This window comes from Sparassis crispa (genome assembly GCF_003851025.1).
Source record: "Sparassis crispa DNA, contig_000001F, whole genome shotgun sequence".
In the NCBI taxonomy this organism is placed as follows: Eukaryota; Fungi; Basidiomycota; class Agaricomycetes; order Polyporales; family Sparassidaceae; genus Sparassis; species Sparassis crispa.
This window is the reverse complement of record NW_020939748.1, coordinates 2,528,460-2,556,334: the sequence shown is the minus strand read 5'-3', so window position 1 is coordinate 2,556,334 and position 27,875 is coordinate 2,528,460. Positions and strand designations below refer to the sequence as shown.

The 27,875-nt window shown below is 52.9% G+C and overlaps 10 protein-coding genes across 10 annotated transcripts; 6 read left to right on the top strand and 4 right to left on the bottom strand.

The window, feature by feature from the left end:
• Positions 1-69: 69 nt before the first annotated feature.
• On the top strand, positions 70-9,531 carry SCP_0208830 (predicted protein; the record flags this gene model as incomplete). Its single annotated transcript, XM_027754795.1, has 18 exons — positions 70-964; positions 1,015-1,310; positions 1,368-1,436; positions 1,492-4,608; positions 4,673-4,739; positions 4,788-4,935; positions 4,994-5,279; positions 5,328-6,135; positions 6,187-6,302; positions 6,357-6,575; positions 6,632-6,696; positions 6,755-7,150; positions 7,205-7,454; positions 7,512-8,144; positions 8,199-8,797; positions 8,848-8,947; positions 8,994-9,416; positions 9,469-9,531. 18 exons carry the CDS (start codon positions 70-72, stop codon positions 9,529-9,531), a joined length of 8,550 nt encoding a protein of 2,849 aa, XP_027610596.1.
• Positions 9,532-10,005: 474 nt separating this feature from the next.
• Positions 10,006-12,413, top strand: SCP_0208820 (predicted protein; the record flags this gene model as incomplete). The annotated part of the gene is made up of 14 exons (XM_027754794.1): positions 10,006-10,540; positions 10,595-10,649; positions 10,706-10,893; positions 10,959-10,966; positions 11,023-11,053; positions 11,111-11,215; positions 11,266-11,322; positions 11,383-11,541; positions 11,597-11,658; positions 11,711-11,724; positions 11,774-11,822; positions 11,885-11,919; positions 11,969-12,017; positions 12,069-12,413. 14 exons carry the CDS (start codon positions 10,006-10,008, stop codon positions 12,411-12,413), a joined length of 1,692 nt encoding a protein of 563 aa, XP_027610595.1.
• Positions 12,414-12,854: 441 nt separating this feature from the next.
• Positions 12,855-15,613, bottom strand: SCP_0208810 (Probable 5-methyltetrahydropteroyltriglutamate--homocysteine; the record flags this gene model as incomplete). The annotated part of the gene is made up of 9 exons (XM_027754793.1): positions 12,855-12,910; positions 12,962-13,001; positions 13,055-13,408; positions 13,467-13,740; positions 13,797-14,035; positions 14,091-15,078; positions 15,163-15,330; positions 15,382-15,523; positions 15,577-15,613. 9 exons carry the CDS (start codon positions 15,611-15,613, stop codon positions 12,855-12,857), a joined length of 2,298 nt encoding a protein of 765 aa, XP_027610594.1.
• A 335-nt stretch (positions 15,614-15,948) lies between these two features.
• Positions 15,949-17,860, top strand: SCP_0208800 (Probable D-xylulose reductase; the record flags this gene model as incomplete). Its single annotated transcript, XM_027754792.1, has 11 exons — positions 15,949-16,249; positions 16,306-16,344; positions 16,401-16,417; positions 16,465-16,518; positions 16,574-16,610; positions 16,663-16,763; positions 16,824-16,949; positions 17,006-17,404; positions 17,471-17,557; positions 17,611-17,684; positions 17,740-17,860. The coding sequence occupies 11 exons, from the start codon at positions 15,949-15,951 to the stop codon at positions 17,858-17,860; spliced, it is 1,356 nt and encodes a 451-aa protein (XP_027610593.1).
• Positions 17,861-18,174: 314 nt separating this feature from the next.
• On the top strand, positions 18,175-19,792 carry SCP_0208790 (hypothetical protein; the record flags this gene model as incomplete). The annotated part of the gene is made up of 5 exons (XM_027754791.1): positions 18,175-18,240; positions 18,299-18,375; positions 18,429-18,523; positions 18,588-18,646; positions 18,707-19,792. The coding sequence occupies 5 exons, from the start codon at positions 18,175-18,177 to the stop codon at positions 19,790-19,792; spliced, it is 1,383 nt and encodes a 460-aa protein (XP_027610592.1).
• Positions 19,793-19,891: 99 nt separating this feature from the next.
• On the bottom strand, positions 19,892-22,347 carry SCP_0208780 (Ribosome-releasing factor 2, mitochondrial; the record flags this gene model as incomplete). Its single annotated transcript, XM_027754790.1, has 4 exons — positions 19,892-21,153; positions 21,207-21,883; positions 21,956-22,271; positions 22,326-22,347. The coding sequence occupies 4 exons, from the start codon at positions 22,345-22,347 to the stop codon at positions 19,892-19,894; spliced, it is 2,277 nt and encodes a 758-aa protein (XP_027610591.1).
• A 309-nt stretch (positions 22,348-22,656) lies between these two features.
• SCP_0208770 (Protein-S-isoprenylcysteine O-methyltransferase) lies at positions 22,657-23,668 on the top strand (the record flags this gene model as incomplete). Its single annotated transcript, XM_027754789.1, has 5 exons — positions 22,657-22,984; positions 23,039-23,158; positions 23,209-23,338; positions 23,391-23,521; positions 23,580-23,668. The coding sequence occupies 5 exons, from the start codon at positions 22,657-22,659 to the stop codon at positions 23,666-23,668; spliced, it is 798 nt and encodes a 265-aa protein (XP_027610590.1).
• A 213-nt stretch (positions 23,669-23,881) lies between these two features.
• On the bottom strand, positions 23,882-24,487 carry SCP_0208760 (60S ribosomal protein L9-B; the record flags this gene model as incomplete). Its single annotated transcript, XM_027754788.1, has 4 exons — positions 23,882-23,982; positions 24,035-24,143; positions 24,195-24,299; positions 24,356-24,487. 4 exons carry the CDS (start codon positions 24,485-24,487, stop codon positions 23,882-23,884), a joined length of 447 nt encoding a protein of 148 aa, XP_027610589.1.
• A 463-nt stretch (positions 24,488-24,950) lies between these two features.
• SCP_0208750 (hypothetical protein) lies at positions 24,951-25,172 on the bottom strand (the record flags this gene model as incomplete). Its single annotated transcript, XM_027754787.1, has 1 exon — positions 24,951-25,172. The coding sequence occupies one exon, from the start codon at positions 25,170-25,172 to the stop codon at positions 24,951-24,953; it is 222 nt and encodes a 73-aa protein (XP_027610588.1).
• A 62-nt stretch (positions 25,173-25,234) lies between these two features.
• On the top strand, positions 25,235-27,812 carry SCP_0208740 (hypothetical protein; the record flags this gene model as incomplete). Its single annotated transcript, XM_027754786.1, has 7 exons — positions 25,235-25,507; positions 25,845-26,117; positions 26,175-26,327; positions 26,379-26,899; positions 26,953-27,148; positions 27,208-27,465; positions 27,525-27,812. 7 exons carry the CDS (start codon positions 25,235-25,237, stop codon positions 27,810-27,812), a joined length of 1,962 nt encoding a protein of 653 aa, XP_027610587.1.
• Positions 27,813-27,875: the final 63 nt, after the last annotated feature.

Sequence of the window (27,875 nt, the reverse complement as noted above, 5' to 3'; positions counted from 1 at the left end):
TATTCTGTGGCCAACCTGACCGGGACCACTGACGATGTCCTCACCGACTCAAACTATGCCTACAGAGCGATGTCTGTCTTTTCCCTGTTCGGTGCCCTCCTCATCGGGCAACCCGAAGACGCTTCCACCTGGACAATCTTCGTCTTATGGATCGTCCGAATTGTCTCATTGTCGCTCATATTCAGGACGTACATTGGTCCGTCTATTCTCAGCCTCATTTCAAATCGGCTGCGAGTGCGTAGTGTCAGTCTACGATCTATCCGTGGCATATATTTCCGGGCTGGAACTGGAACATTACGCGTTGACCGAGTTGGTATCTCGTATCATCGACCCTGTGCACAATCAGCAAGTCGGTTCTCGATTAAGGTGGAGGGCATGAAGCTAGAAATTACTCAGGAAGGACCAGCTGCCCCAGAATCACTTCCCTCACTGAGTTCGAACATCCCTTCGATCTCGGCACACCTCGCATCGTTTCAGCTTGCACCTCATATCTGGTCCATTACGCGGTCCGTTCTGTCTTCCCTATACACTCTCCTCGATCCATGTCTGCGTCCAGTGATTCGGAGGGCGATTGTTACAGCTCTTCGCCTCGTGATTCGGGCCCTTCCCGCTCTGACACATATCCTCGACTTCGAGTTGCATTCTGCGATAGTCACCCTCTCGACCATACCTGGTGTGGAGTTTGGCTTGGAAGATGCGAGATTTCATACGCAAGTCTCGCTATCGTCATTGGAAAGTGTGGTATATCCCGATGAAAACACCGACTACCGCAGCCAGTCCCGCCATAGGCGCTTCGCCAGCGTAGCCGACTGGAATGCGCGACTAACAGGTAGTCTGCGACGCACATGGGACCGAGCTTGGGGTGCCACCCTTGTTTCCGCATCTATCTCTTTACAGGTCAAAGGCGTCACAGGGACTGCTCGTCCTTTAGCGCTGAAGGAATTGTGTCAAGAATTCTACATGGGTTTGCTTCACTTTTTAGCCTTTCGATTTAGTCTTACTGAAATACTGCAGTGACCCAGAATTTCGTTGATATGCCCTCTGTTAATTTTGGGCTGACCGTCCGAGTGGATCCGCGTAGAGGAATAGAGCCTCATAGTGTGGAGACATCATTGGCAGTCAAAACCGTGGATATCAATGCTGACATCCTGCGAAATTTGCTGAACATCATGAAAGCGGATCGCAGTACTGAAGAGGAGGATGCTACTCGTGAAAATGGCTTATTGTCGGCCATATCCCCTCCCATTTCCTCTCGGGCAAAGTGGGCATCACCAGCGTCTCCACGCTCACCATTTATGGGGGCTTTGTCTGTGCGTTAAACAATCGTGCTCCGAGTCCTCGTCACATTAGTCACGGTTTGTCTTCAGGCATCGATGCGCTTCCGCTGGGGTGGTAAACAATTTGCAGTACGCAGATTGAAGACCAAGAGCCCAACGGTGCGCGATTTTGTCTTCGAGAATGGCGTGATCTGTCTCATACGTCAAACTTCAGTCTCAGGTGTCTCTGCTCAAGAGCATTGACTTCAGACTTTCCAAGCTCACGTTGACCCATTGTTTGCGGCGCAGTCCAACGGATGTCACTCTGACATTCAAAGCTACCATGAAGCATGTAGCTCTCAGTGCAGGTCTGAGCCATCCTGACTCAAATCCCATGCACCGGGAGTGGTTGGGCAAGAAAAGTATACCAGGCGATGAACTCAGCGCAGACGTGTACCGTCTCAATTTCTTCACAGCTGCTCTGACTCTCGACAGGGTAGGCTCTGGGGCGCTCGTGGATCACCTCCGAGTCCTTTCCGCCGGTCCCTTGCAGCTTGATACACTCGTCTCTCGGTGGCCTTTGCCTTGGCTACACGGATTAAACTTCCTGTTGGGTGATCCAAATGCCCAACTTCTGGTCACAAATGTTTCTCTTGGTACCGTTCAATGTGTAGAGCGCATGGAAGTGCTCCAAGCACTACTGAAGAGGAAGGAACCCTCGAAACCCAGGGTCGACACTGGGCCGATGTTGCCTGCCATTCTGTGCCCTGTGCCCCGTGTTGCTATCGGATTTCAAGTAGACGAGATGTGTGTTCGTTTGATATCTTCCAGTAGCAAGGGTGATGATGTCCCGTTCGCGCTGGAGCTACGATCGGATGGCTTCCTAGCATCCGCAGCATCAAACTATTCGTCTATCACTGACAATCACCAGGGCCATATTCCGCATGACAACCTCGGCCTACGCATGGGTCTCGATCTCGTCTCTGCATTGAAGCGCACCTTCGTCCGCGTACGCTTCGGTCCCGACATGGAGCAAGGACATAGCGATGCCGCGCATATTGACTATCTAGGCGAATCCTTACTTTCACTGGAAGCTGTTCAGCTTCTCGGTCATGCAAGCGCCATTGGGGACATCGGGGACGAGTCCCAAAGCGTTGCGCTAGACGTTGCTTCCATCTACACCGATCTCCAATGTTCGACAGAGGCCCTCTCTGTTGAATTATGGCAACCTGATGTCATCAGGGCTTTGTCGAGAATTGCCGCAGACCGCGGCGAGCTGCAATCCGAGACAACGCCGGCTTCTCCTCGCCGTGTCCTCGATAAACTGCCATTTGGACTGTCTGCCTCGTTTGCGATAGGACGACTGATCATCTCTGTGACTGGCCCCGATATCGCACCAGATGAAAGGCTGAACATTTCTCGAGGAGTAGTCTCGCAGACAGGCGTTTCTATCAGTTATTGCGCCGTGCGCAGCAGGCATACCGAGCAGCTCCGTGGTCTCCATGCTTACAACGACAAACGCTTACGACTGTCACTTCCAACCGAACAAGTGGTGAAGGCTATCGCGGGCACTGCTACCCCAGGAAAGAGTCACAGTTTCCGTGCTCTCGTGCAGGTGGCATTCTGGGATGCCATGCTTCGAGATGCGGTCTCTACCTGCTTTGCCGCGGACGACCCTTACTGCGTTGGAGACCAAAATGCTGATATTTCAGCAAGGGAGTTTTTGCGCATCAAACACACTAGTATTGATGTCGTCCTTTCTGGTCTCCGTCCCAATGGCTTTGCCTTCGCAGGGGTGAAGGACGATTGTTCTGTCACAGTGGGCGTATCGAATGTCCGTGGATCAATGAGTCTTGCACAAGTGTACAACTTGCTTCTTGCCGTTAAGACGTTGAATTTATTCTCCGCGAAGTCAGCCAGCACCCACTCGCATCGTCCGCCGTCTCTCCTTTCCATCCAGATCCGCTGTTCCGTGAACGAGCTTCAATTACTGTGGGAATTCCCAATTCGAACAAAACTCTTCATGCGTCTCACTGCCCTGCATTGCTTCATTCCATCCGAGGAGAAGATTGATGCGAAGTGGAGGTCTATCGTTTTCGCTACGTCTGTCCCGGTTGACCGCGACGGCATCCAGAAGGAAGAGTGGGAAGAAGTGCTGCGTCTGTCCAACTGGGATGTCCTCCTTCAACCCAAGGTCCGTCCGTTAGCTGTCTCGGTTGATGGAGACACTGGCCGTCTCAGGATCCCCTTCGATTTCGTTCTGGCCGATCTTATCCTTGACATTAACGTCACCATCAAAAGCATTAAACATCTTTCCCGGATGATTTCTGCTGGTCGGTACCACCGACCACCTGTTCCACAAGCTGAGGAAGCGAAGAATGTGCCTAACATCTCTATCGTGGTTCGCTGTTTGACTTTCGAGGCCGCGGATGAGGATTTCGAGGCACAATTGGGCCTGATATGGCGGACCGGATACGATGCTGCAATCGTCCGAAAAAGTCGTGACGATGCTTTTGAATCTAAAGTTGCAACAGTTCTTGCTTCCGGTTCTGATCATGTTCGTTCAAGCACCCAAGATATCGGCTCGGATTTCCAGTTCAGTTCTGAACGCACGGTCCCCATTGCCGAGGCTCATGATCGACTCCTTCAAGTTCATTCAGTCGCCTGGAGATCAGCGATTTTGAAAGCGAAGTTTTCACAGATGTATAAGGAAGAAGGACTTGCTAGACGCCTATCGGTTGACAGTCAAGATGCTTTAAAAGGCGATCTAGTTAATGTCAAGCTGCCAAGGCCTGTTCCTCCTCTATGCAGGCTGACTCTTGATCGCCTTTCGTTATCTATGTCGTCCCCTTCGTTTGCATCCGGTAATCTGGCCGACTTCCTATACGACTTGGGAAATGGTCTTCCTCGAGATTCACAGTTCTCCCTCCTCATACCAGTCCACCTGGACCTTTCTGTAAGGTCACTGCGATTCTCCTTCCGCGATTATCCTCTGCCTCTGCTCTATATCCCTCCGAGCTCAGTAGAAGGCATGGTTGGATTGCACTTCGGTAGCCACGTTGTGATTGCTGAAGAAATGGGCACCAAGGAGTCCGTCGAGTGGATATCCTGTGAGGTCGTGAAAGAACACAATGGTATTCATGGTGCTTCTCCATTATCCATCCTAGTTCCTAAGACCATTATGCCTGTCAAGACTTACGCTAACCCACACATCCGGGTCACTACCGACGGGGTGACTGATTTCTCGTGGGCTGTCAGTTACGGTCCTGCAATGCAGGATTTCCTCCGTGTCCTCGACACGTTGTCGCATGCTCCGCGGGATCCTTCTCCTCCCATCGGCATCTGGGACAAAGTAAGCAGAGAGTACCCGCATTCCCGCAAACAAGGAGTAATAAAATGCGCGATCCTTTTATTAGTTGAGGCTCATCTTCCACTGGCGTATCAAGGTGTCCTTCGACGAAGAAGTCCATTTCCATATGAAAGGTTCTTACTTGTCCTTCTGTTTGTTTCGTTGTACTGATCAACTGCTAGGATCTCGCGATCCCTACATGCTTGATGGGCATGGAGCAGGATTCGCCCTTTGCTGGCGTGGAGATACCAGACTCTTGATTGGGCAGCCAAACAAACAGGGCGAACTCATCCAAGTGACGAGCGACTCCATGCTTGTGGTGATTCCAAAGTAAAGTCGTGTTTTCAACGTTCCCTTTCTGTTGCCAGACTAACCTCCTGGGAGCTAGTATAGAAGACACCTACGGCAGCTCCTCCCCGGCTCGCCGGAATGCTCAGGATACTTCGGCTGCTCCTTCGAAGCCTCAGGCCAGTAAATCTCGGAAATATCGCAAGGTTTGTGCGAAGCTGAGTTCGGGTGTACGCTTTGGCGTTGGTTTTGTGCTCGAACGCGCGTGTGGTCCCGAATGCGACAGATGCACTGGTACCCCATTTCACCGCAAATGCCGAATGTTCCATTTCCTCCCTCATTACGATGTTAAGTTAGAACAGAAGTCGGTGACTCCTGAATGCAAGGTGACTAAGCCTTTTGTATCTGTCGCTCATCCACTCATTGTGTATCAGTCCAACGCAGACTCCTACAATAGATTCCGTTCCGACTTCATTCATATGTCCTTATCCCTGACTTCTGCGCTACATAACGAACAGGCTGCCAATCTTGACTCTAGCAGTATTCACTTGTCGCCCGAGACATTCGCACTTTTCTGGGCGTGGTACTCGTTGTTCGACGGCGCAATGTCTCTTCCAATACGCCAAGGGCCACGTTATGCGCGCAAGCGTCCCGTTTCACCCAAATTTGGCCAACATCTTGCCACGCTGAAGTATCGATTCTCCGTCGCTCGTTTTTTCATCTCTCATCTCTACGTCGACAATTCTCGGGATGCGTGGCTAGACGGCGTTACACCATATGTTGGAGTCAAAGCTATGATTGACCATTTCCAGGCTGACATGCACCAAAGAGACCAAGAACGTTCGCTCAATATCCCAGGAGGGGTGCAGACTGTCCATCACAAGGTCTTCAACGCCATTGAAGTGGCGATGCGAGGGCTAGAGCTGCGTACTGTGCTCGCTATCTTCTCGGAGCAGCTCAAACAATATGTTCCTGTGGATTCACCACCTCTGAGCAGCAACTACAGGACGCAGACCAACTTGACTGCTGAGGATCCCGGTTCTCTATGGCTCGACTTGGATGATTTCGATGAGATAGACAAGACACCCTCCAATTTTTATCTTCTCCCCACTGGCTCTTGCCCACGATTCACGTACTTCAAACAAGTCAAGGATGACGATCAAAGCACCTCCAATGAGTCTGTGGAGCGTAGTAAGTTTGGTACCGAGCAGACACACGTGTGCTTCCTCGGGAAAGAAAAATGTAAGTGGGAGTTAAGATTGTACACCTCGTATACTCATTGTGGCGGTGTAGCTGTTACTCAGGTACAGATGACCTTGACCTCAGACCGCATTCAGGAACTTCAGCGAAAATATGACCGACAAGCTCGACAAGGGCGTACAAATGGGAAGTCGTCGGGGAACCATCAGGTTAAGTTCTCCGAGTTTCAATATGTAGTTTGCTTACCATTTCCCCATGGTTAGGAGGATGACGCCAGTGATACACGACGAATGATAGCACTACTGGATGATTATGTCTCACATCTCTGCAAAGTCGAAGCTGCGTCAACGCACCTAGGGCCGAATGGTGGTCAAAGTTATTATATGCCTTCTGACTCAGTCTCTTCGGAGGAGTGGGCTACGTTTGATCACGTCTACCAAGTTCACTGTCCTCAAGTATTCATGGATAACACGATACGTGACGTAAGAGTGCAGTCGTCATGCAGGCCGATTTCGAGTTTGATTCCAATGTCGTACAGATTTTGATGCAGTATTATCATTGTTCTCGTTCTCGACGCGGCATTGATTATCACATGGCAACGCGGTCAGTCTCCTGTTTCTAATGCTGTCCTCCAAATCGGTTTACATACGAACATCTTTAGTGCTGTCAAATTCATACGCGATCAAGCGAAAGCGGCTCTTATCGACATCTTACAGGAACCAGAGAGCCCTAGAGGTGCTGTCTCTACTGCCTACGCTGCTGCTGTTGCTGTTCGTAAGCTCTTGATTGGCGAAGATGGACAGGATACGGCTGTTGATGTTCCAACGCGCCCAAATACTGATGATCCTGCTCGGCTTGATCCTCTTGACGGGTGGTCCGAGGGCGTCTCGCTGCGCAAGAGCCACTTCTGTCTGTTGCTCAAGCCGCAGATTGTGCTGCGCGAATGCAGTACAGACTCAGTTTGTGTGCTAGCTGCAGTGCATGGGAAATTGAAGTCTTTCGACATCATGGACGACGTGAATGCTGACGATCCTGTCAGTGGTAAGGTGATGAGCAGGTGAGTCGTAGTGTATTGATCTTTTGCGAGATGTATTCACTGTTTGCCAACCAGAAATTTCGCGTCTATAACCGGACTCCAAACGTTCTCCCCGTCAGCTGTGAACAACTCCGGGGAAGGCTGCGTCCCTTTAGAGGTCTTGATTGATCTTCGCTGCGAAAACAGTGCCTTCGATCGTCTTGTTCCTCAGACTGATGCTTCGCTCCAATACGACAAGTTCAATCGACTCCGTCTGCGTAACAATGTAACGTCTGTTGTGCGTGGCCATGAACAATCTTCCCGCGATCACTTGCAGAATCAGACTGTTAGTAACTTCCTTCTGGGTTGGTTGTACACGAAATTTACCTTCAAGAAATTTTAGGACCTCATTCGAGTGCATGTTCCACGGTTCACAGTTTCCGCCAATGATCGACACTTCCAAGCTATTTCAAGCATTGTCACTAACCTCCTGCTATTCTCTGACGTTGCCTTCAAAACGCGTTCCGACAGGCTAGAGAGAATGCTCTTCAGTTATGACTTTACAAATCTCGAATCCGCAGCAGACGTCGTGGAAAACATGCAAATGCGCTTGAGGCATGCCATGGACACACGACGAGAGGCAGGTTGGAAACTTCGAGGCACCGGCGAAGCGGGGCAAGTTGAGATGCTCAAGATTCAAGCTCATATCCTCTTGCTTGCGGAAGAGCTGAATCTTATATTCGATGGCATGAAGTTAGCACAGGACAAGCTCAACGACCACCCAGAGCAGAAATCAGCACTCCTCTTGCACGCCTCCTCGTATGAAATTTCGTGGAGAATGCTTGATAGACGCGACCAATTACTCGCGAAACTAGCTGTCCGTGACATCAATTTTTACTGGCTCAATAGGCAAGACAGCTCCGTTGTCAATGACCTGTCAGTCGGAGATCTTCAAGCGTTCGATGGTGCCGCAGACGCAGAGTGGACGGAGATACTGTGCAAACACGACGAACCAGCTACACATCCGTTGGTCAAGGTGTGTGCCGCGTCAATCATTGTGATCCTCAATATTGATTATGGGCTCGTCTAGCGCAAGTTGTTCTTACTGGCGGATTGGACGGTCTTACCCCCCGTTGGAGGCATCACTATTTACGAAGCTTTTGAACTCACATTTCATCCCATGCGGTTGCAAATCGACACTCGGATGGGGCGCAAGATCATGGAATACGTTTGGCCAGCTCGTAGAAACAGGAAGCAACTGACGGATACCCAATCCTTGACTCCCTCACCTGATACACCCTCACCTGCCACTGACATCTCGAATATCATTATCACTGCTTCTTCCCCGGCCTCCCCTAGGCGCTCTTTATCGGACATGATGCCTCGTAAAGCTATGGATGGAAACAAACTAGGGATCGCTCCTCTACGCAAGCTGGGTAGTTCAAGGTCCTTCACTGACTTGCGGAAAGCCGAGTCGGATACACTGCGAACTCCGTCGTTGCATAAGACGCGCTCTATCGAAGCTCTTGTAACGCATCCATCGTCACCTATCTCTCCCACGAAAACCCAGACTCCAAAATCCGCAGAAGATAAAGACCGAATTGCGCTGTTACGCAAGGAAATCGACGATGCTGCCGAGATGAAGACCCGTTCGTCGCAGAAGACTTTCGCGTGGGTGAGGGTGGCTAGGTATGCTCTGCATACCAGATAAATGCAACAAACGTTGACCGTTAGTTCAGTCTATATTTGGTCCTCAGCATCAGGAAAGAAGACTCGTTCCTCTGCCGCGATGCTCGTATTCGTACTCGAGACCTCGAGTATCGCAACCAGACTTGGAGTGTGGGTTCTTTTATTCCTACGTACTTCTTGTCTAACGTTCAGACAGTTCGAAGAATTGGTAGATCAGTTCATTCCTTCCGACCGGAACTGGAGGGGTTGGATCAAAATGGCATTCCAGCAACCGCTGGTTCCTGTTCTCCCAGTCGCGCGCGAAATCATCTCAAAGACCAAGTTCATCCCATCTAGAAGTCACCATCATCACGATGATCATGGCCGCATGACCACTCCGAAGTTGCGCAGCCTGAAAAGTGCAGGTCGTGAGTCAGAGGAGAAGAAACGATCGGCGGTATCCCTTCCACCGACACCGATTGTGGACCCGTCATTGTCAAGTCTCACGACGGAGCCGGAGACTATGCCTGACTCGCCCTCAGAGACTACAAAACGGCGACCCAGGGTGCTAAGTGTATTCAAGCGGAAGGGGCGTGGCGATTCGAGGTCAAGCATGGATTCTGATATCTCCACCACCGGAGTTCGTCTATGATTTCTCCATATTTGATTGTTTGCTTATGATGAGCTCGCAGACCTTTTCTGGCTGCGCACCAAGTCACCGTTCGAAAGACAATAGCAAACGTGTTGATAGTTGATGATGCATCCAGGATGACTGACCCGCCGACGACTATCTATCTTGTATATTACATAATTGCGTGAAACTCGCGGATTTTTCTGGGCAAACACACCCATATGTGGAAGGTCGAGGGTCTGCCGCGTACAATGGCGTCTGAGACTGCCTTGCATTCGTCGTTTCCGCTACGTGGTGACACAAAACTTTCCAGTGCAGCTACAAAGTGTTTATTATGTAGGCTTTGATTTTCTTATATGATGTCCTGTGCAAGATTTCTGCGGCAGTCCCCGACCTTATGACTTTATTTGCGCAAGACAAATAACGCGAAAAAACCATTATGCAACGCGTTTGTATTATCTCGAATGTGGCGCGAGCGAGATTGTGCCTCTTGCGTGCCCGCCGGTGACTTCATCTAATTTACTCAATATGTTGAATCCTCCTTTCTTGTGCCAACACCCCGCCTCCCGCTTGAGTCTCGTCTTAGTCGTAGTCCGCAATGCCGTCTGTCAGAGTCAAGAGCGGTTACACATCTTTGGAGGATCCCGACGAACGTCCACCCTCTACACGGCCACGAGATCGCTCGCTCTCCGGTATTTTCACGCCTTCGAGTCCAGTTACCCTGACTCCTCGTGATACTATTCGCTCGGAGATTCGTACTCGTCCACCATCTGCTAGCTTTCCGAATGAGGGGAAAGACTCTTCGCTATCAAGGCGCCCAAGTAAAGTTTCGCAGCATTGTCTCGCTGGTAGGAGCAGAAGAGCTCAGTCTCTGACAGTTGGAGCGCAAAGCGAGGACAATGCATTGTTATATCCGTCTGGCCCTGGAAGACGGAGATCTTCTGCCTCACAACACCGTGGCCGGTCGGATACGATATCCTTACAAGGACAGCAGGCAGATATAGTGGTACCAGCAGATGATGAAGATGGACGTATTGGCAGTGCCCTCAGCGTGTCTCATTCAGAATCATACACGGACTCTTGGTACGGCGAGCATCATCCTGACGATATTGTGGAACACCTGGATGTGATAGGTGAGTTCGTCGCGTCCTTACTCCTTTCTACTTCACTGACATTCTACCCTGAAGACCCTCAGGTTGCTACGGTATCCACTCTTACAAACGCAGCAAATGCTATAGTGATGTATGCTATACAACGTATGCTTTCTGCCTAGGTCCCTGACGTCCTACCCTACCCAGTCCTCCGTTGTCTTTCTACTCTCGGAAGCCGGTGGTGGTACTATCTCGAGCGAAGTCTACTGCGACCGATCACGAACGGGGGGAGATCCGTCATGAAGACAGCTTGGACCAGCATGTTGAAGATGTCCTCACTAAGCAAGACCAATTCAGACGGGTGATGCAGGGAGTGTGGTCTTTCGTGAAGACTCGTAGGTTTTGATTTTGTGTAAGTACACTTCGGGAATATTCACAACCGTTTCCATGACGGACCTAGCCCTAGGCGTGAGTATTCACTTCAAATACAGTACGGTATTCGATCTCATCGTTCGTCGACTTAGATCGTTACCGCAATTTATGGATTTCTTGTCGGTAAGCTTTGAATGCATCTCCGCTATGTACATGTTGGTGAAGATGATTTGCTTTCAGTATTCTGGGGAACCGGCCTCGTACTTTTCTTGGTTAAGATTATCAATCTGCATAACAGTCATACCCAAGGATTTTGGGTGGAGCTGTCTCAGCAGGTGTTGACCAGTAAGCATAGTTTATTGACACCATAATCGATGTCTCACCAATATCCGCAGGCCTTTTCTCAATTACCAGTATCGGCCTGATACCCTTTCGATTGGAGGATACCTACCGTGAATTATACTATTTGATGCTCAGTCGTGAGCGTCCAAAGCTGACCATGATGTGCGCAGGAATCTATAAAATCTGGTATTACAAGCGGCGAACAAGGCTCCTGCGCAAGAAAGCTGGTCTACCCGAATTGTATGACGTGGACGACTTACCTGATCCTATCTACGATGAGAACTACGTTCACGTTCTTTCTGAGGGGGAGCAAATTGATCTGCATTATCGTGAGTACTGTCATTTCGTGTGACCATTGTGCTCTCTCCCCACACGGCATCTTAGAACAACATAAATTTATGAAGTCGCAGACGTGGTACCGCCCTCACGGTACCCCGACTCATCGGGTAAGTTGCTTTCATCTGCGAATGTATCGTCAGCTCACAGTTCTCCCCGTAGGCATTTCCTATCAGGTAAGAGCTTTTCGTTATTTTTACAACCAGTTCACTGAACCCTGACCAGTATCGCGGTGCTGATCTGCGTGTTGAACGACTTGAACTCATTCTTTCAAGTAAGTTTTATCTCCGATTAGTACTAGCAGCTATTTCTTAATGGCAAATGCCATCTCTGCAGTGCCTCTTGAGCGCTTGTATGTGGTCGATGAATAGGTAACGCCACTCGAACGCACGTCGTGCGTCAGTCTGACAAGTCGCATAGATTTCAACGACCTGCGTGGACGACGGCCACGACTCTGCCTTTCGCATTCGTACGTTCATCGCTCAACTCCTGCGGGCCCTCGCTAACCTCTATCACTCAGCTTGCTGGAATACTCGCGGCTTTCTACATCTATTGGGGTGGACGGAAGACCAAGCGGGTCAAGGAGGTGACGGAACGGCTGCGCCTTGCGCTCTCGATGGACTCCCCGAAAGCGACCGTAGCATCGGCGGGGGTTATGTCGAGGATCCCCGAGGTTGCAGAACATGCAGAGGCTTCTACTACCGACACGTCGCCCGCGATGTTGAACCAGAAGACGCGAGCTGTGGATTTCACCGTTCAGGAAGGCCGGCAGTGGCATGAAAGGGTCTCCGGCTTGCCATCTATTTATATCACTGAGGAGATGACCATCCCAACTGCAGCAGAGCTAGCAGGCGACTGGAGATGAATCAAACGGAGGGATGTGTTGTAATGTGTTAGTTTTATTGATGTTGTTGTACTAACACAGGACCAGACTGTATCTGACTGACTGTTACACCATTCACACTTATCTAACTTACTACAACGTTAGCACACACGCATGTATTGATGCCATAGTACATATGATCCACGCAGTTGAAGGGTCTACTCTGGGATTGTTGAAATCCGCATCCACACGACTACCAACCGCAAGCCGCGTAGCTCCACCGCAACGCTGGCCTCCCGTGCCCAACGTACGGCGAGCAAGTCTACCGACCTGCGCAGCCTGCCGCGCGACCATATGGCACCACGGCCCAACACGTTTTGCCAACAACTACCCGGGGTTGAATAACTTACAGGCCGACTCGTTGAGAGCGCGCTGATAAGTTCACCGCGTACGGGCGCTGTTGAAGCGCAATTAGTGACGCATTTAAGCGTATGTCTGGCGCGCCCAGCGGGCGGCAGTGACGACATTCTTGAGCGATGCTGCGGGAGACGATCAGCAACCACAGTTGTACCACAGTGGATGTCACTTACCCTCTGTCTCCTTCCAGCCGCGAGTCTTCAGACCACAGTCCTGCAAGACAAAAGGTCAGCAAGCACGTTCACACAGAGAGGTAAAGTACATACAGGGTTGACGAAAAGGAGCGACTCGGGAAGGATCTGGAGCATAGACGCTATGCGGTCCTTGATCTCCTGCTCGCCGGGGACACGCGGTGAGTGGATGTCGTAGACACCGGGCCCAATCTGGTTCGAGTACCCGTAGTGCTTGAACGTGTTGAGCAGCTTCATGTCGCTCTTGGAGGCCTCGATGGAGATGACGTCCGCATCGAGCGCCTGGATCGACGGGAAGATGTCGTCGAAGTCGGAGTAGCAGAAGTGCGAGTGCGTTTGCAGCGCGTCGGACACGCCCGCCGTCGCGATCTTAAATGACGGCAGCGCCCAGTTTAGGTAAGGCTCCCAGTCGGCCTTACGGAGAGGCAGCTAGAGGGGCAATGCGAGATGAATAACGAGCGATATTGTAGTGATACACGGGACTCACGCCCTCACGAAGAGCGGGCTCGTCCACCTGGACAGCCTTGATGCCGGCCTTCTCGAGGTCGCCAACTTCGTCGCGGAGGGCAAGCGCAAGCTGCTTGCACTGGAGCTCACGGGAGACATCCGCACGGGGGAAGGACCAGTTGAGGATAGTGACGGGGCCAGTCAACATACCCTTCATGGGTTTGGTCGTGAGGCTCTGCGCGTAGCTGCTCCACGCGACGGTCATCGGGCCAGAACGGCGAACATCGGAGACGACGATTGGGGGACGGACGTAGCTGGCAGAAATCCATCATCAGTTAACGTCGACGCGACGTCGCATTGAATTACTTACCGAGAGCCGTAGCTCTGCACCCAACCATTCTGGGTGAAGACGAAGCCCTCGAGCTGCTCGCCGAAGTACTGCACCATGTCGTTCCGCTCCGGCTCACCGTGGACAAGGAGGTCAAGGCCGATCGACTCCTGGAAGCGTACGACGCTCTCGATCTCCTTCTTGATGAACTCGTTGTACTGCTCCACGGTGATTTCCTTCTTGTTGAGCTTCGCACGAGCGGTACGGATCTCCTTCGTTTGCTGTATCCAAATTGTTAATATATATCCTCCCACCACGAGTCGATAGGCTGCTTACCGGGAAGGAACCGATGGTAGTAGTGGGGAACTTAGGCAGGTTGAGATACTTCTGCTGCACCTCCTTGCGGACAGCAAAGGGACTCTTGCGCTCCAGCATATCAGGGGTGATAGCAGCGACGCGCTTCCGTACCGCATCGTCCGATGTACGCTCGAACTCGCGACGCTTAGCGATGGACGCGGTGTTCGCCGCGAGGGCCTCGGCTACCTTGGGGTCCTGGGAGCCGGAGAGAACAGCGGCGACGACGGCGACCTCGCTGGCCTTCTCGAGCGCGAACGAGAACCAGTCCTTCTGATCCGGCGTGAGCTTATTCTCAGCATCAAGCGTAACGGGCGTATGCAGGAGCGAAGAGGAGGTTGCGATGATGACGCGGTCAGCGCCGAGGGCATCGATCGTCTTCTGGCCGAGCTTGATTGCTGCCTGGAGGTCGGTCTTCCAGATGTTGCGGCCGGAGACAACACCGAGGGACAGGACGATGCTCGTGGGCTTAACAGCTGCGATCACCTGGTCAAGTTGACCAGGAGCGCGATCGAGGTCGATGTGGAGACCGGCGACGGGGAGCTTGGCGACGAACGTGAGGTTGGAGTCGAGGCGCCCGTAGTACGTCGTCAGCACGATCTTGGGAGAGACGGGCTCAAGTTCCACGTAGGCAGCAGAGAACCGCTTTTCCAGACCAGCAGCAGAGTCGAGGACCAACACGGGTTCATCGATCTGGACGGACTCCACGCCGGCCGCCTTGAGATCAGCAAGAAGCTGCTTGTAGACGGGGAGGAGCCTGGGGAGGAGTGTGATGGGCTCGAAACCGGCCTTCGCCTCCTTGGCAGCCTTACCGAGGGCAAGGAAGGAGAGGGGCCCAAGGACGACGGGGCGGGTGACGATGCCGATGGCCTTCGCCTCGTTGTACTCCTCGAGGGCCTTGTTGAAGTTGAGCTTGAAATCGGTGTCCTCTGCAAACTCGGGGACGACGAAGTGGTAATTGGAGTCGAACCTGACATTACGCCATCAGTACCCATCTCAGCGCTTAAAGAAGATGGCGCGATAGAAGCACAGATCGCCTGATGAAGATACTCACCACTTCTTCATCTCAGACGCAGGCACGTCGACGCCGTCCGCCTGACGACCGCGGCCCATGGCGAAATATACATCGAGCGCGGAGAGGCCATGGCCGAGGTAACGCTTGGGAATGGCGTTGAAAGCGGCGGAGTGATCGAGGACGTGATCATAGAGGGAGAAATCACCGCTGTGGACGAAGATGAGCAGAAGGCTACGCGCCTCGGGACGATAGGGTCACCTGGGGATGAGATCTACGCCTCTGGCCTTGAGGCTGGTCCAGGTAGTCTTCTTGACGTCGGCAGCAACCTTGGTTAAGGCTTCGGCAGAGATTTTGCCAGCCCAGTAGCTTTCCACGGCTTTTTTCACCTCACGGTTTGCACCTAGAGCGCGAGCAGGGTGAGTGCCGGAAAAAAAGAAAGGGTGCAGGACATACCGATACGGGGGAAACCCAAAACGCTGGAGGCGACCATGGTGAGACGAAGGCGGGTGGGGAAGAAGATGATGGAGGGAGAGATGGAACGAGCTGGGAGTGAAGACGCAATACTTTATAGATTAGGCGTGAGAAAGGACTGGGAGCGCCTGTCCCCAGTGGGAGGAAAAGAAGGCGGACCCGGGCTAATGAGTGCGGCCTTGAGTACGCTCGCCACAGTCTACGCTCGTTTACGCCATCGATTCCCAACCCATCCCCCTTCTCCAGTCTCCCGCCCAGCGCCAGTCCCCGCCAGCGCCAGTCTCCACCGCCGATCGCAGACGTTCTCGGCCCGCCGCCCGCTGTACTCCCCATTTGGAAATAGCATCCCCTTATATGGCAGGTACGTCTGGGAGACGGCGGACGCTAGAGCCCCGCCCGAGTGCGCAATGCGAATCCATCGATGGGGTCCTGCTTCTGCATCTTATCCCAGCTACGAAGCTCCCTAGGGAGTCACGGCCCAGACATCTATCGGTTGGCGGTCCGGTCTCCCACCCCTCCTCAAAAGTCCCGCTCCTCGCAATCCTACCAAACTTGCTCCCTCTCTCCACTTTACTATCTACCATGTCGACCAACCCTTCTTTCGTCCTCCGCGCAGTCGAAGATGTTGTGTACGAGGAACGTCCCATCCCCGACAGTGAGTTTCTCGTCCTCTGACCCGCCGTTCGCCTTCTGACTCCCCCTTTCCAACAGTCCTCGATGATGAGGTCTTGGTCGAGGTGAAAAAGACGGGTACGTCCTTACCGCACTTCTCCAACTAGTTCTCACTCTGATCTTGCTCGATCTAGGTATCTGCGGTTCCGACGTATGCACGACTATATGCTATCGCTGCATGAGCCGACCTCTCTCCAGGTCCACTACCTCGTTGCAGGTCGTATCGGCGACTTTATTGTCAAGGACCCAATGGTATTAGTCTTACGGAATACTGACTATATGCTCTCCATTAATTCAAATTAAACAGGTTCTCGGACACGAGTCTTCCGGCCTAATTTCGAAAGGTCATTTTCCCCATCCTGTTCATTTACTACTTTCCCTGACACCAAACTCCAGTGGGCAAGAATGTACACACCCTACAACCGGGCGATCGTGTCGCAATGGAGCCCGGCGCGACTTGCCGCGTTTGCGAAGACTGCAAGCGCGGACGGTACGAGGTACGCATACCCCTGTGGTACAAAGTCTCAAAGCCTGATTGCATTCAACTTCATACACAGCTGTGCCCTGATATTATCTTCGCCGCGACCCCGCCCTACGACGGTACCCTCGCGCGGTACTACCGTATACCCGCAGACCTCTGCTACAAGCTCCCGGCACAGCTTTCACTCGAGGACGGTGCGATGGTGCGAGATTCTGTTCCTCCTACCGTCAGTTCGCAGCAGTCTGACCTTGCCTGCAGATGGAGCCCCTCTCCGTGGCCGTGCACGCCGTCGCCAACATTGCCGGGCTGAAGACCAACCAGAGCGTGGTCGTCTTCGGCGCGGGCCCCGTCGGGCTCCTCTGCCTCGCCGTCGCGCGCGCGCTCGGCGCGTCGCGCATCATCTCGGTGGACATCGTGCCCTCGCGCCTCGAGTTCGCGAAGCAGTACGCCGCGACGGAGACGTACCTCCCGCCGAAGCCGGAGCCGAACGAGAGCAAGCTCGCGTACTCGGAGCGCAACGCGCGCACCATGAAGGAAAAGCTCGGCATCGAGGAGCGCGGCCCGAAGTCGATCGACCTCGTCGTAGACGCGAGCGGCGCGGAGGTGTCCATCCAGACCGGCATCATCGTCGCGCGGCGGGGCGGGACCTACGTTCAGGTGTGCGAGCCCCGTGCAGTGCGTTTGTCGTGTAGGTGCGTTGCTCACTAGGATCGCCCGTGGTAGGTCGGTATGGGCAGCGCTGAGATCACCATCCCGATCACGACCCTGCTGGTCAAGGAGCTGAACTTCAAGGGCTCCTTCCGCTATGGCGTACGTGGCACCCCTTCGCTCCGTGCACTTCATCCTTACACAGTTGACTATAGCCCGGCGACTACCCCCTCGCTCTCGCCCTCGTGTCGCAGGGCAAGATCGATCTCAAGCCCCTTGTCACACACAGGTACGAATATCGGCGATCCTCGCTAGCTCTCACACTCAGCTGGAGCCTTGCACAGGTACCCGTTCACAGCCGCAATCGAGGCGTTCGAGACCACCAAGGCCGGGAAAAGCGCGGACGGCAAGGGCGTCATCAAGGCGATCATCTCCGGTCCCGACGTCTCTCCCAACGACCACTAAGTACCAAGCTGGTGCTGTTCAGCCTAGAAGGAAAAAAGAGGTGTATTTGGATGTTTGAGAAGAGCTGTACGATTTTCGTGTAGAATGTGACGAGGACTTGCTTAATGCTTTGGAAGCTAGTAGTGCGGCCGAAGTGCTGTTGAAAGTGATAAGACTGAATTTCGCGGTATCCTTGCGAGTCGAGCGCGCCCGAGTCAGGTGATGGACGCGTATGGTCACGAGCGAACGCGCTTTCCTTGATTGACTGCGACGCCGATTATCTTAGGTCAGAACAATCTCTCACTCCCGTAAGTCGACCTGCAATAACTGTAACGATGCGCTTCGGCGTGCGCAACGTCTACTACCTCCGTATCTCCACATCCACCGTGATCCCGCTCTACGTGAGTAGCAAAAATCCTACACCCTCATGTTCTTCACCAGAGCTCACACCGCACATAGCTGTACCTGGATGAACGTCACGTCGAGTGGATGAGCGAGCGCGTGCTGCAGCACGTCCTCGCAGATCTGCGTCCACAGTCCGTGCTTCCCATCTACCCCTCCACCCAGCTGACGAACATTTTTGTCGCAGAATCCTGCAGAAGCTGATCGACGAAGCGGACGCGCAGCTCGGCCCCGGCGGACCCGCGAACGCAAAGCGGGCCAGCGTCGACGTGCATCGCGGCGGTACGTCACGCACGCTCGACTTCCATCCACCCGCTTATACGAGCAACTCACATCGTCCCACCAGATACATACCAATTCGGCTACTTCCTGCGGAAGATGGAGCCCCATTCCGTGCTCATCAAGGTAGGCACACAGGATTCAGTATACACGATTTGTCGCAGCGTTGGTGCTCAATTACCGTAGACGCGTCACTTCGTTCCCGCTCCGGACCCTCCCCCGCCCGCTGTCAAGGAACCGTCTAAGGCGCCGTCCCCCGAGCCGTCCACGCAAAAGCGGAGGAAACGGCCAGCAAAGAAGCCCTCTAGGGCGAAGAACACGAAGCGCCCAAAGACAAAGGGCAAACAGAGGGCGAGAGACACGGACGAGGAGGACGAGCCCATGGTGATCTCTAGTGACGACGACGAGGACCAGATCAGCGCATCCCCCAGCGTTCCTGCGCCCCCGCGGCGCTCCGCAAGGGCCCGCAAGCTCGTGGCTGGGGGATATCACGAAAACGAGGACATCAATCTCGACGAGCAGCCAGAAATTGCGGACGGTGACGGAGATGTCGAGATGGTGGTACCTAACGAGGAACCGATAGTGCGACCGATTGAGCCCGGGGATCATCCGCTGCCCTCTGGCCTGGATGACGCGAGCCTCATCACAATCGACGAAGCAGAGGACACCCCTACAGTACCGGTCAAGCACGAAGTCGCAGAACCTGCGCTCTCCGAACTGCCTCCTACAGACATTACAGTAGAATCGCCTCTAGAGATCGTTGCAGAGTTCAACACCCCCGCCATCGAGCCCGCCCTCGTGCCGGATGAGACGGACAGCAAACAAAAGCTACAGCTGCAACTCCGATACCAGGGCTTTAACATCCAAGGCCGCTGCCTCTGCGTGATCGTCGAGCCATACCCACCGATCCGCGCGCCCTCACGAGCACCGTCGTTGACCCCCATGGGGCTGGTTGGACCCCGCGCGCGCAGTATCGCTCCGCCGGACTTCGTGCCGAGCGGAGCCTCGCAGAGGGAGCGAACGCCGCTGTTCCTCCCCGAGTACGATAGAGAGCGCACCGAGACGCCTGCCCCGTCAATGTTTCCGCGCTCGCTGCCTCCTGTGCCCCTCTTTTATGAGAGTGCGCCGCGGGAGGATAGTGACGATGAGGGCGGGAGCATGTTGAGCTTCAGTCAAGTACTCAGGTCTCATCAGGCCATTACTGTGGAAGACGACGATGAGATGGATGGTTCTGTACTTTTTGGCGACGCGGACGAGAGAAAGGAAATGTGATGATAATTGTGCGACTAATGCATGGGTCCACTGTGGAGCTGAAGAGAGCGACGATAATGTGCGTGAGGTATCAGATCATGAAACCATGAGTCACCACCACTATGCTCGACCTATCTCCCGCAGAATCTCCATCTTCCTCGTCTCTGACACCTTTTTGAAACCCGCATTCACCATCTCGAAGACGCCCTGACCGCCGGAAAGTGCACGCAGCCGATTCGAATAGTCGAGCATCTGACTCAGGGGAGCAAGAGCTTGTACGGATCGCCGGAGTATCGACGACGATGACGACCTGTCGCCCGCCACAGTCACGGCGGACGGGGACAGCCAATCTGGGGGGATGTACACCCCGTCGTGAGAGTACGGTTCTGCGTCCTCCTCAGTACCCGCCGCATTGAGAGCGCCAGTTGCCATGTCAAGCACTTCGCCGCCGTGCTCAGTCAGATCCTTGATGACTTTTCCGAGTGAATCCTCTGGCACCGTGATCTTTAGGCGGATGTAAGGCTCCATGATAGGCCCCATTCCAGCGCTCTTGATGCAGTCGCGCAGGATGGCTGCGCTCGCACCAGCGAGGACGGATGACGGGATCTCTACGGGGTAGCGGAAGCTGTTAAACTTGACACGGACATGCGAGAGAGCCAGAGAAGTGTGCGGAGAAGTTGACAGCGCGTCGAAGATGCCGCGAGAGATGTTTGCCATTGGATCTTGTTGGTTAGCGAATAAGTCCGATGGGCGCATAGGCTGCCTCTTGCTGTCCAGCACAACATTACCATCCCATAGCGGATTACCCTGGTCGCCCTCATCCAAAGCTTCGACGGTGAAGCCAAACGACACGGAGACAGGCTTCCCTGCGATTTCTGTGGTCCACACCTCTTGTTTTGGCCTTGCGTCCCCAGAGCCAAGGCCCTCACGGTAGCTCACGCGACGCTTGCCCAGTTCAAATTGCACCTTCCACTCATCTTTCAGTCGGCTCTCTACGATTTCGAGATGCAATGAGCCAAGACCGTGCACCAGAAGCTGCCCTTCATGTGTCTCCATGCGGACAGATGGGTCAGTCCGTGCGAGTGATATTAGAGCATTCTGGACGGGCTCTAAATCGGCTTGCGTTTGAGGTATCACTGCTGCCGACATCACTGCCGGAGGAGGCACGATGTCGCCCAGCGATGAATTGTCCGAGGAATGTTGTGTGGAGACGAGCGTGTCACCCGTGCGAGTATGTCTGAGACCAAGAAGCACACCGACTGAGCCGAAAGGCAGCGAATCCACCTCTTCCGTCTGCGAAGCATAGAGCAGCAGGATTTTGGCGAGCTTCTCGCGCTGATTTCGTGTGGCGTTGACGATAGTGGTATGGCGTGTGAGCGTTCCTGCAGTCAGTCAGTCAGGCAGAGCCGATAACGAATGCATTGAATGTGCCTACCCGAGTATACGCGCACGAATGTCATCCATCCTTTCCGCTTGTCCCAACCTACCTTCCATGCCAACATGCGCAAGGGCGCATTAGGTACCGGGACTCTGTCAACCACATCACGCGGACTGGGGAAGAGCTCTCCGACGTAATTCATTACTAGTTCGGTGCCCACATGTTTGAAGGCAGAACCACATACCACGGGCAGGATGTCATTGCGAATGGTTGCAGCCCGAAGATGAGGCATAATCGTTGACGCAGAGATGCCGAGGTAAGGGGAAGGGTCATCGGTAGGCAGGCTGAGCAGTGCTTCCATTAGGTCTTCGGAGAACATGGAGAGATTCTCGAGTAATGCAGTGCGAGCGGGAATCAGATGCGGAAGTATGGGATGAGACAGAGGGATGATGTTGGTTCGCTTAAGATCTTCGGCATTGGAAGGAAGCGGGTAACGAGATGATTCGCCATCTTCATTCCATTTCCATACCTCCCACTCGACGAGATCCACGAGACCTTGAATACCGGGTTCACCCCGTGCATAGTCGTCGGGATTGAACGAAGCTATTGGTAAGACCAACGCCATGGGTTTGGGATGTAGCCGGTTAGAGAGAAGCGACAACAGCGAGGATGAGAATGATGCTCCTGCTCGATCAAGTTTGTTGAGGAACACCATTCTTGACCGTACACCATACCTGTCACCACAGGTGAGCTCATGAGCCATATCGGTGTTAACCCAGATGATCCTCACCTAGGTCATCGCTTACCTATCCAACTGCCTCCAGACACCCTTCGTCTGTGCCTCAACGCCCTCAACAGAGTCTAACAAGACAACCGCACCGTCAACCACGCGACTGGCACTTTCCACCTCCATGCCGAAGTCAGCGTGACCCGGGGTATCAATAAGGTTGAAGGTCCAATCTCTCCACTTCACTGGAATGCTGGCAGATTGGATGGTGATACCTCGCTCGCGCTCTGCTGGTAGAAAATCTGTTGTAGTGCTTCCGGTGTCTACTGTACCAGCGGAAGACAGGTATGAAGACTTGAGCAAGATGGACTCCGTCAAGGTAGTCTTTCCGGAATCTGGGTTTTCTGATTTAGGGACGCGATATACTTCAGGAACCTAGTCGAATTCACCTATATGGGCTACCAGAGCCATATTCCGCAACGTGGAGGTATTGTCGCGGGCAGCCGTCGCAAACCTGCGATATAGAACTGCACATTTGGTGATTAACCATAAGCCACGGCCCTGCCTGGAAGTCAAACGGCGCGACAGCATAGCCTGTGTCTGGCACAATGTTGGAGAGACAGGACCTTGCAATCGAGGAACGAACAAAGACCGTGACCGTTGACTGCAGGAGTAAATGGGCGCTTGCTGAGCGAACATGCACCCACGTGGCAAACAATATCTCTCTGTCCACCCTCTCTTATTGTGCACGAAACATGGTCCTTCCATCTATCTCCCGCCATGTCGAACGCCGTCAACGGGGATACGGACAACTTCGAACAACGCCTCCGTCAGCGTGCCGCTGCTCAATCAGATCCTCTTAGCACCACACCATCGGAACCCAGCCTCAGACCTCATGGTCGCATTCCAAACACACCATTGGCAGTGTCCTGCATCTCAGCCTTACTTGGAATACTCTTTGCTTTAGGAGCGGTCATCTTCGTCGTAGGCGTACGACAAGATTGGTCGATAGACCGGCTTGGCTTTTATATTGCTGCGTGGGCGGTCTTCCACTGGGGCGAGTTCGCTGTAACAGCAGGATGGAATCAAAACAAATGCAGCATCGATTGTGCGTACCGATCCTCCTTGCCGTTCAGTTACTCCTAATTAGTAGCCTCCGTAGCGTTCTTACTAGAGAATGGAGCGCAATATCACATTGCCCATAGCGTCGCTACCTTGGAATACCTCATTAGCTCTTACTTCTGGCCGTCATACAAGACCTATCCATTCTTCTCTCCTGCTGGTGAGGAGCTAACAGTTTGGTTTATGCCCTTGCAACTCAGTCGTTTGCAGGCATAGTTCTGGTGATCTTTGGACAGATTCTCCGTTCCGCTGCTATGATACAAGCGGGGAACAGCTTTTCGCATGTTGTGGCATACCGAAAACTAGACGACCATGTTCTCGTTACTGGAGGGATTTATGCGTGCGTTTCTTACTCGTCTAGACATCTCCATTGCAATTGATGCGTGATCCAGTTGGTTCCGCCATCCATCATATGCCGGATTCTATTACTGGGCCTTAGGCACTCAGCTGCTCCTCCAAAATCCTATCAGCTTTGTTGGTTTTGCAGTTGTGTTGTGGAGGTTCTTCTCGAATCGTATAGCGCGTGAGTATCCTTCAAACATTCCAACCAAAATTTTATTGATTCCTGTGATACTTCTCAGACGAGGAAATTTCCTTGATTCGTTTCTTCGGAGACGACTACAACAGCTATCGCAGTAGGACGGGGACCATGATTCCTTTCGTCAGCTGAAAGTAGAGCAGCGCAGTACTAACTTAAGTCTACTGTCGTGAACGGGTAGTGCTTCCGTCTCACAAGTGTGATGCTGTTGTACAAATGCAGATGCGATACGACGAATGTCATGAGATAGCCATATTGGATGTCATAATTGAGGAGAAAACATCCAACTTATGACCGACGCAATACGACCACCCAGCGAAGGGAAGGACACATAAAATAAACTGCTCATTCTTGCACAATGGTGCCCTTGTCGGAGACGTAGATACCGTCAAGGAATTTACGGATATCCTTGTTCCGTACACGGCAGACACCTTGGATAGATGCAGCTAATTGTAGGAAAGTAAGAAACTTGCAGCTATCAACCTGAATAATACGCACCTGACTGCGAAACATTCTCAATGTCATTCCCCTCGATGATCAGCTCGTCCTTCTGCGCCTTCGACTCCGCAACAGACACACCGTGCAACATGTTCACGTGCCGCACAATCTAGACAGGTCAGTGAATACCTGGCTGCTTGTGGATATCGCATTAACCAACCTTCTCCCCCAGAAAATTACGGATCTCCAACGCCATACCATCATTCTGGACGATACAATTGATAGGGAAATGCGCGTATACGGCGCGCATTTTGTACTGGAAGCCCTGTAACAGGTCTCAGCTCTGGTGAAATGCATACATTCCAGTTCATCGAATCGTACCTTCGTGACGCCAGTTATCATGTTCACAATCAAGCTCTTGATCGTCCGTAGGCATGCGACATGCTTCCGTCCGCCCTGCCATACCGCGAGAGTGACCTTGTTCGTCTTGCCCTTCAACAGCCGGATGTCCATGTCGATATGGCGGACATTTTTTGTTAGTGTACCCCGAGGGCCCTTGACCGTGATAAGACGAGATTTGACTTTGACTTCGACGCCCTCCGGGATGTCGAGCTCTTCGGTGGTCAGGACGTCCCGCATCTTCAAAAGTAAAGTGGTCAGAACCCCGGGTTACATCCGAAAGCAGTCGAGCGAATCCATATTTCTCCAACGCGATAGGCCAAATGGCATTCACCCAGCATGATCCACAATGGCTATGCGACACTCATATCGGCTTGATAGGATGGAAGACTCACTGTGAAGGCGTATCTTGAGGATGGGCTTGCGGAGGGCTGCTGAACTTTGCGTCGTACAGGAAATCTTCCCTTTCCGGTTAACTCTGGTAAACTGGGTAGGAGTCTGCCCTAATCCGGAGATCTCCGAGAAAGGCCCCAATCATTGTGCCATGTTGAAGCGGAGCTTGAACTTCCCTCAATAGTCACACGCCGTGGGGCCGACTGCCTTTCACAACTTCATCATCGACTGTCATCTTCGTGCACACTGTGCGGCCATCGTCCGTTTCGTGGCCCGTCGTGAGACGCAGTTTGAGGAAAATACGTCTGTCAAACGTTCTAGCTTCTCTTTCCTCTGGAACAGCAATCAACCCGTCCCAACATCGTTCGCGCGCCTTTTTTTCACCCGACCGTGTCATCTCGTCCATCGTTGAGCTCCGAGTGGTAGTTGGCTCTTCGCATCGTTGGACTCGATAAGTTGGCGTGTGCTATGTCTCTCTATCCTCAGAGTCAGGCGTATGGCCAGGTACTTTACCCAGGGTACGGCCAGCCCATGCTACCCCCGACTGGGTATCAGTATCCGTCGCCCGTGCAGCCCTTCTACCATGTCGATCCCAACACATTCCGTCGCGATTACATGTCGCGTTTGTCCTCACTCACCATAAATTCCAGACCGATTATACAGAACCTCTCAATGATAGCGCAAGAGCACTCCCGATTCGCCGAGATCGTTGCGCAGTGTATCGAAGCGCATATACGTCGGGTGAGTGGTCGTTTCCTTTCAACAGACTTATGCGCATACTGTCTGCATGGCTCGACTGTGCATGTGGGTACCAAGTGGATGCTTGGGAGAAGCCGACAGTAGTACATTCATGTCATGTACCTAGTTGTAGTTTCGATTTCGTTGAGCAAAGACAGGGCCTCAGCGGGTTCAAGGGGGCCTCTCGGCTTGGTGCACAGCCCAAGAGCCACTTCCAGAGCCCAAGGATCGTCTGAGAACTGCGCAGCGTTTGCGCCTTCTGCTCTTCTCTTTCTTCGTCGTGTTTGCTTCCGTGGACGGCTGACTAATCTTCTATTCTACTTTTGGTAACTGTCGTTAGGTGCCGCCTTGGATGAAGCTGCCAGCGTTCTACCTTCTGGATGCAATATCCAAGAATGTATTTGATCCTTACGCTCCGCAATTTACTCCTCTGGTCGTCAGACTATTCCTTGATACCTATGAGCAAGTTGACCAAAGCACTCGCAGCAAGATGGAAGAGATGCTACTGACTTGGCGAACTGGTGCGCCGAACGGAAGGGAGCTGTTTGGTATCGTTCCACAGGTTGCAATTGAACGTCAGATTTGGGGCGGTGATACTACTCAGAATGTTGCTGTGAGTTTTTGCGTCAACTCGTCCTCAGTTCGCAAGTATCCTGATATGCTGTGGTAGTCTACCAGTCGACATCCAATCAGCTCTGAGTCGACAATACCTACCGCTCAGGTTCTCAGTGAATTAGAGTTTGTCCTCGGGCAGAAGGAACGCGCTATGCAAGTAGACCCTTATGACAAGGTTTCACAGAATCACGTTGGCATACTTCATCAGGTAAAACACCATTATACTTATTCTTAATGTCCATAACTAATGGAGTTGTAGCTTCGCAAGTTAGTCCAGGCGGGAGTCTCGCAGGAGGAGCTCAGTCAGATACTTAATCAATTACGCACGCTAGCTTTACCTGCACCTCCTGTTCCTCAGCAGCCTGCACCGCAACCTATACCGCCGTATCAGAATCAGCAGTTATACCCACCGCCTGTGCCGCAGGCCACTTACCCTACTTCCTCAAACCCCCCACCATATCCTCCACAACAACCATACTCGAACCCACAGCCGGACATCGCGAAGCCTGAGCCAGTAGATTTCTCGAATTCTCTTTCCTCTCGGCCTCCTGCCGCTTCATCTGCACCTGCACTTCCGCCAGTGAGCAATATTGCGAACCTGTATAGTGCTCTCTTAAAGGCAGGTGTCGTTTCTGCTACTGGTACCCCTACCGGCGCTGGTGCCACAGCGAAAGCGGAAGAGGCAGCCGCGCCTGTAGATCCCGCAAAAGATGCCGCGAGGAAATATAGGAAGGCGATACTGGGGATCAAGATCAAGCTGACAAGTGCAGATATCACCCGGTATGTTTTAATAGTTCCGCGTTGTATGGCATTATCTAATAATAGCTTGCTAGTCAAAATCCACGAATCGTCCCCTTCCTATACGACAAGTTGCCTATACAATGTAAGCAATGCGGGATTCGCTTTGTGGACGGTCCGAAGGGCAAAAAGAAGATGGAGGACCACCTCGATATGCACTTCAGGCAGAACCGCAAGGCCAGTCAAGCCGTCGGCCGCGGTCACAGTCGCGGTTGGTTCATTAGTGTAGAGGTGAGTCCTCATTACTCAGAAAATGCGTTCAACGTTTTCTGACATCTTACTTTCTGTAGGATTGGGTACATGACGGCATAGTTGATATCAAAGGCAAGGGTCGTGCGGACGGCTCGCGCCTAGTAAACTCGAGTGCGGCTGCGGCTGCGGATGCTGCTAAGCGTGAGGCTGAACTACGCTCTCTCTACGTCGTTGTTCCGTCTGGTGATGAGGCGAAGTCCATCTCGTGTCCGATATGTAAGGAGCCGCTCAAGTCTGAGTTCCTCGAAGACGACGAAGAGTGGGTGTGGAGGAACGCAGTCAAGAAAGACGATAGAGTATGCCCCCCGTTTTGTCGAGTTCTGAGTTAGATGCTGATCACTTTGTGGCTCTGCAGATATTCCATGCGACGTGCCACGCCGAGGCGACGACGTCCAAGACGAACCTGGTCGCACGCTTGCGGAATGAAGCCGCGAGTCGCAGCCGATCTCGCACACCTGAGAAATCGTCCGCGCGAACAACACCTCCGAAGGTTCCTGTCCCTCTTGACGCGCCGTTGAGGAAGTCGGCGACCCCGCCCGGAAGCGGCGGCAGGAAACGTAAAGCTGAGGAGATTGATGCAACTTCGGCGCACGAGGGTGCGCAGGACGCGCCTCCGCTCAAGAAGTTGCAATTGGCGCTATGACTCTGAGCGTCGGTGTACGACATGGTGGACCAGGGACTGCGTTGATTTTTCGATTTTATTATA